Genomic DNA, 7,575 nt, shown 5'->3' with positions numbered 1-7,575 from the left:
TGTTTAGTATCACTTGCATTTATTTTTTCTACATCAGAGACTATAATCATATTTACCTTGCCTTTCTGTGGGCCAAATGAACTTAAGCACTACTTGTGTGATTTAGCACCATTGCTTGAATTAGCCTGTGGCCGTAACTACATAGGAGAAATTGTTATTTTCATTATTTCATTTTTGGTTGTAATTTGTTCATTCTTGTTCATCCTTCTCTCGTACATTTTAATTGCAAACACTGTCTTGAAAATCCCCACAACGGCTGGGAAGCGTAAAGCCTTTTCCACTTGTGCCTCCCATCTTATTGTGGTCGTAGTGCACTTTGGGTGTGCTGGCATTATCTATTTAAGGCCCAAATCTAGTTACACGCTAGATGAGACGACTTTTATTTCTGTCTCTTACACAATGGTGACTCCCTTGTTGAACCCCTTGGTGTACAGCCTGAGAAACAAAGATGTTCAAATAGCACTTAAGAAATCGCTTGGCAAAAGCTCCTGCACCCAAAGAATGTGAAAATTAAGCGTTATCCACTTTGAAGAGGAATTATGAAACCCAACAAATATCTGTAGTTTAATGGACAAAGAATGCCTCAAGTAGTATTGAAGCTTTCCCTCATCTTTTGAAAAATTCATCTGTATATGGAATATTCACTTGGAAAAATGTGGCCTTGCTTTAGCATTTACAAACAACTTTGATTTTCTCTTTAGTGCATCACTGGAAAATAAATTGGGTTGTGGGAATTTTCCCATAAATGAACCTGTAATCATTCTGCCCTGCAACAAAGGAAACTTTTCTAAAGATTACTGTTGTTTTCTCCCAAATCCTAGCCCACATTTTCTCTACCAAGCATTCACGCAGAAATATTTCAAGCTCATAAAATGGTGAGACTGAAGTGTCAAAAATGTTCTTGTTGGGGTCAGTTTGGTGTCCATTTCTGCTTATCTTTGGTACATAATTATTTCTGCCTTTCCTTGTCCCCAGTAATGGCTATTTTTAAAGAGGGGATCATATATGTTGCATTTTCAAAGGTTGGAATTCATGTAACTGCTGGCTATTTGCAGTTTAGTAGCGCTGCAGAGAGCTTGCTGCGGAGACCATGCATTAAAAAGGGACTCAAAAAATAACTTAAACAAGGTTTTAATAACAAAAACTCATTTTACACTAAAGATAACAACAAACATGACCCAACCACCGACCCATCGCCCAGGGTAATGGGAGAGCTAGGTGCTGCTCCTTATATACTATACCCAATTGCTGACACAGCTTGATTAACACAACTCAGAAACTCAATACTATTACGAATTTGGAAGTGGAAGGAAAGAATATACAGAACCCAGTGGAGATTAGGAAGTGTTTTCAGAGGTATTTTAAACAACTTTATACACAGGAGAAGCAGAAAGAAATGGACATTGATCGATTTTTTGAAAATAAATGGACTACACAAAATCTCTCAGGAAAAACAGCTAATGTTGAATTACAAAATAACGGATCAGGAGGTGGAAGGGGCCATCCAGAATATGCAATTAGGTAAATCTCCAGGACCAGATGGTTTGACTTCAAGATATTACAGATCTTTGAAAGAATGGTTAATACAACCATTGAAGGAAGTCTGCAATGAAATATTGGAAGGGAGAAAGGCACCAGAGTCGTGGAAGGAAGCTTACATTACACTTATACCGAAAACAGAGACTGAAAAGACACAGCTCAAGAACTACCGCCCCATATCGCTGCTTAATGTGGATTACAAAATTTTTGCAGATATTTTGGCTAAAAGATTAAAAAAGGTGTTAGTAGAAGAAATTCATAAGGACCAAGCGGGCTTTCTCCCGGGCAGACATTTGTCTGACAATATGAGGAATATAATTAATATTCTAGAAAAACTACAAGTGAATATCAATACTAAGGCAGTCTTGATATTTGTGGATGCAGAGAAAGCCTTTGACAACATTTCTTGGAGTTTTATGAAGAAGAATTTACAGGGGATGGGGTAGGGCAAGGATTTGAAAATGGTATAGGTGCAATTTATTCAGAACAAAAGGCAAAATTAATTGTGAACAATGTAGTGACAGAAGAGTTTAAGATTGAGAAAGGGACACGACAAGGTTGCCCAATTTCTCCATTGCTTTTTATATTGGTCCTCGAGGTTTTGTTAAATATGATTAGAAAGGACCAAGAGGTTAAAGGTATACAAGTGGGAGCTAAACAGTACAAACTGAAAGCATTTGCTGATGACTTAGTATTGACTTTACAGTAGCCAGAATCTAGTACTAAAAGGGTATTGGAACTGATTCAAGAATTCGGACAGGTAGCAGGTTCTAAGTTGAACAAGATGAAGACTAAGGTTTTAGAGAAAAACTTAACTGTGAATGAGAGAGAGAAGTTTCAGGAGGAGACAGGGCTAATATTGGTTAAGAAAGTGAAATATTTAGGGGTTAACATGACTGCCAAAAATGTGAATTTATTTAAGGATAATTATGAAAAATGTTGGACTGAAGTGAAAAAGGACTTAGAAATATGGACAAATTTGAAGTTATCATTGTTAGGCCGAATTGCTGTGATAAAGATGAATGTGTTGCCAAGGATGTTGTTTTTGTTTCAAACATTGCAAATTTTGGATAAGATGGATTGTTTCAAGAAGTGGCAGAAAGATATTTCCAGATTTGTTTGGCAGGGCAAGAAGCCTCGAATAAAATTTAAGATATTAACTGATGCCAAAGAAAGAGGTGGATTTGCCCTGCCAGACCTGAAACTTTATTATGAATCAGCTGCTTTTTGCTGGCTGAGAGAATGGCTGCTTCTTGAAAACACTGACGTGTTGGATTTAGAAGGTTTCAACAATGCATTTGGCTGGCATGCATATTTGTGGTAGGATAAGGTAAAAGCACATAAAGCACATAATCATATTGTTAGAAAAGCATTGTTTAATGTTTGGGTAAGATATAAGGATTTGTTAGAAAAGAAAACCCCAAGATGGTTGTCACCAATGGAAGCGAAGGCACAGAAAAAACTCAATATGGAGGCTAAATGGCCGAAATATTGGGAAATTCTGGAACAAGATGGAGACAGAATAAAATTGCAGAGCTTTGAAAAATTGAAAAACAAAATGCGAGATTGGCTCCATTATGACCAAATAATGGAGGCATACAATTTGGACAAAAAAGTTGGTTTCCAGGTGGAAAAATCAAAATTGGAAACAGAATTGCTAGATCCAAAAATCAAGAATTTGTCAAGAATGTATAACTTGCTGTTGAAATGGAACACTCAGGATGAAATGTTGAAATCAGCTATGATTAAATGGGCACAAGATGTTGGACATAACATAATGATGGCTGACTGGGAACAGTTATGGCCCACAGGTATGAAATTCACGGCATGTAATCCTTAAGAGAAAATTTAATGAAAATGATTTATAGGTGGTACATGACACCAGTCAAGCTTGCAAAAATTTACCATTTGCCCGACAATAAATGTTGGAAATGTAATGAGACTGAAGGTATATTCTTTCACCTTTGGTGGACATGCCCAAGGATTAAGACATTCTGGGAGATGATTTATAACGAAATGAAAAAGATATTTAAATATACTTTCCTGAAGAAACCAGAGGCCTTTCTCCTGGGCATGGTCGGCCAAATGGTGCCAAAGAAGGATAGAACTTTTTTTATGTATGCAACAACAGCAGCAAGAATACTTATTGTGAAGTATTGGAAGACACAAGATTTACCCACCCGGGAAGAATGGCGGATGAAGTTGATGGACTACATGGAACTGGCGGAAATGACTGGCAGAATCCGAGACCAGGGAGAAGAGTCGGTGGAAGAAGACTGGAAAAAGTTTAAAGACTATTTACAGAAATACTGTAAAATTAATGAATGTTACAAAAATGTTGGAATGAAGTTATATGGCTTTAGTAGAAATGTTATAAGGAACTAAGTATAAATAGATTAATAGAGTATTAAAGGAAAAAATAAGGTTAGAATGTGTCAAGATAATTATAGGATAGAAAACAGAGGAAGATGGAAAGGAATTGCTGAAACAATTAACAGAAGTGGAATACAAAAAGGGAGGTGTGAGAAGGTCGTTGAAATAAGTGAATGAAAGATAAGATATTGAAATTGTTTGATGTGTTTTAAACGGTTTTTGTTTTGTTTTGTTAGTTTAATGTGTTAGTGTTATGTAGTGTCTTTGTATTGTATTGTATTGTATTGTATTGCCTTTTTTGTGTTTAAATTGTTGGAAAAGTAATAAATATTATTTTTTAAAAAATAATTAAAAAAAGATTAACACAACTCAGCCGCACCTGCTATGCTTCACAGCTGCAGGACTGGGTCTCGTTATTTGCCCTGGCCCTGGCCCTTAAAGACATACACAACTTGTGAAGCAATAATGAACCTTCACATTTTAAAGTGACCATTCAACAGTAACCAGACATGAATTAGATTGAGCTAATGAGATCAATAGTGGGTCCAAAAGCGAAGAAGGCTGTTTCTGCCAGAGGAGTCTCTTTATAGCTGGAAGTGTGAGGGCCTGGGCCTGGCTCCCTAGTCCAGCTGGTAAAGTCTCTGTAAGGGAGCAGGCCTTGCACTCCTCACCACAGCCGACGGTGACCCTTGGGTCCTTTTCAATTCTAAGATTCTATGGTTCAAACAACAACAATGGGGGAAAAGAACCATTCATGCAATGCTGCTCAAAACGTAGATTCCCAAGACAGCTGTTTACCATATAATATCAACTGTGAGTGACAAAACTTCTCCATATGTGTATTTGGTTATGGGATGGTTGATGCCTGTTAGGCTCAGCATTGCCAAAAGATAGAAAGCTCTACCAAATGGAATAGAAACAGTCTGTTTTTGTCTCCCTGCCGCTAAGCCCTCTCTGGCATGTTAGATGTTCAGAAAGCGCAATGCCCCATAACCTTCCTTAACCAATGATCACGGGATGGGGATCTGGATTTCCAGTGACTAGCAATGGAGGTTTTAGCTGCTGCTTAGAACATAAATACAAGAGGTTAGTGGTCAATGGTTGGGTTGTATTGTTTTCTAGAGAAAGTAATGCCAAATCTGGATCCATTGCCAAGGGTTGACCCACAATAATAGGAATTAGATTGAACACTTGGGTCCACAGGTCACTGAGAATGCAGACACTGCCATGAAATCATTTAGTATCCTCTGCAAAGGAAAAGGGGTTTAGCTTGGATTATGGAGCATCAGTAATATATAATCTGTGAAAATATTCAGTTTATGTTCATCTCCTTGAACCCTGATTGAAGGAATGGGTTTCCCAAACCTAAACTTGATTGTGCAGTCAGTCTGCAACAGGCCCCAAAATCCCCATTTCTCCTTCCCCAAGGGTCCATTAGCTAAAATCCATTAACTTGAGGAGTTGAGCTCATGTATAACAGGAACCCAGCTGTATAAACAAAGCCCTCTCCTTTATCAGTACGTGACGCTTAAAGGATGGCCTTGTCAGTTCCGAAGTGGAGACGGGACGGGCAGAGCTGGGGCTTACCTTGTGGGTTGTAAATATCCTGACACACTGACGCACAGACCTTGCAAGACACCCCCGCGCTCGGGGATGGCGCCAGGAGTGCTCTTAGAGTTAGTGACCTTCTTACCCCAAGATAATGAATACAGGAACAGGAACATCCTTTTATGGTCAAGAGTACAGGAACAGGAACAACTGTTTATGGTCATGGGTGTCAACTTACGTGTATAAGCTGACGTGGCTGGATTTCTGGGATGTCAACTTACGTGTATAAGCTGACGTGGCTGGATTCCTGGGGAGGGGTCAAGGGGACCAGAAAGGGTATATAAGCTGTGTGTAACCGTTCCTTAAGTGCTCTTGCTGTGAACTGACCATGCAAGTGCCTTTCTGCTGCTCCGGAGAGCAGAAATAAAGAACTCTTCCTCCGAACCAACCTCAATGTCTTTTGACTCTTTCCTCCCTCTCCGGGAGCAACGCTCACCCAACCAATCGGTAAAGTCTAATAAGGCTACATGATGTCTTCAGTACCCTTGTGAGATGTTAGGTGTTGTGCTAGCATTGTACTTGTAGATGGAACTTTCCCTGCCTATATGACGATGGGTGTGACTTACCCCAGAGCCATTTGTCCTGTACGCTAATTTTATTTATTAAACAATATTCACACACCACTTAATCATAAAGACCTAACTGCGCTTTACACAGAAACAATCTGTAATATTCATCATGATAAAATAAAAAAATGGAAAACAAGTAGATGTAACAAAATGTATCGATATAGAGATGAAGTCAACAGTTTTAGGTAAAAATACATCCAATAAAATTACATGTATTATTAATTATTACTTGTAGCTTTTAACAACTCCCATTGATAATAAGATGGTTGATTTATTTTACGTTTTGAAACACCGTGGAGATAATATCTGGTGGGATTTGTTTACATCATTCCATGCTCAATAAAAACATCTTAACAGGATATTGTGGCAAATTGGTGTCATTTGGAAGAGCTAAACATCTATCGTGCTTCCTTGTAAGTCTATTGTGGTTTGAGGTTCTGCAGCTTTGATTTGAATTCATTCATTCAGCCCTTCAGATGCTCTTGTTTTTGCCACTTTGAAGGGATATAAGAACAATTTCAAAGCACCTGACTCTTTTTTATCTTGGGAACAAGATTCATACTCAATAGCAGAGTTACTGTTTTTCAAACAGAAGGCTCCAGATCCAATATTTTTCCAAAAGGGTATGAGGTAGCTTAGCAGGACTAGTGAAGACATCAACCTGAGACCCTGGAGAGCTGCTACAATTTGGAATAGACACCAATTGTATGACTCTTTAAAAGGCAGGGTAACACTCCTCAATAAAATATTCTAGTGGTGTTCAGAGTTATGCCTTGTGATGCTGCTAATTTTTCAATTGACGGGAATATTGTGAAGCCTCAAACTCTTCAGCTCACTTGCCTCTGTGCTCCTTCATCAGTTTGTGGGCTGTAGCCAGACATTCAATCACAGTGGAATTACATCAATTAAAAGAATACAGAATTTTAATTTACAGTGATGAACTATGCCAAGATGTTGTCTGATTGCTAAAATTTTAGTTCTGTGGAAAATGCAGTTTTGTAAACTGGCTCTAACGTCTCGCTAACTTGGGAGCAGACATTCCCATGATTCCTTGAAAGGGAAATATCAGACTCTGCAGTGTAGACTTGTTGGTCAAGTGAATGTAATAATATGGCTATGGGGTGACACAACTATTTTGCTGGTTGCACAATTGTTGTGCCACACTCTATCTACTGAGGCCGGCTCTACCCTTGGGCAAATGGAGGCGGCCTTTTCTCAGGCAGCTGTATGGAGTGATGTTTAAAGGTCATAAAATCATTTGTTCTTTAATTTGCTACTTTAATTTGCCTAATTTACATTATGCATTTTTACGGTCCTGTTATGCATTTTCTGTTTTTATATTGTAAACTGGCCTGTGATATTCAGTTGAAGGACATAAATTTAATAAATAAGAAAAATAAATAATAATTTTATGAACAAGTAATTCCCCCCATATTTTTATATGAAAAGTCAGCTGTTGAGCACTGTTGCAATCTGTAACACCTTT

At 38.2% G+C, this 7,575-nt stretch overlaps 1 protein-coding gene across 1 annotated transcript; it reads left to right on the top strand.

Annotated features, from left to right (window-relative positions):
- Positions 1-12: 12 nt before the first annotated feature.
- Positions 13-597, top strand: LOC308469182 (olfactory receptor 10R2-like; the record flags this gene model as incomplete). Its single annotated transcript, XM_081024526.1, has 1 exon — positions 13-597. A coding segment is annotated over one exon (495 nt), but the record flags the coding sequence as incomplete, so codon positions are not given.
- Positions 598-7,575: the final 6,978 nt, after the last annotated feature.

This window comes from Podarcis pityusensis, assembly GCF_964106645.2.
Source record: "Podarcis pityusensis genome assembly, contig: HAP1_SCAFFOLD_411, whole genome shotgun sequence".
Classification (NCBI taxonomy): Eukaryota; Metazoa; Chordata; class Lepidosauria; order Squamata; family Lacertidae; genus Podarcis; species Podarcis pityusensis.
The sequence above is the reverse complement of the archived record's forward strand: the minus strand, read 5'-3'. Positions and strand labels throughout refer to the sequence as shown.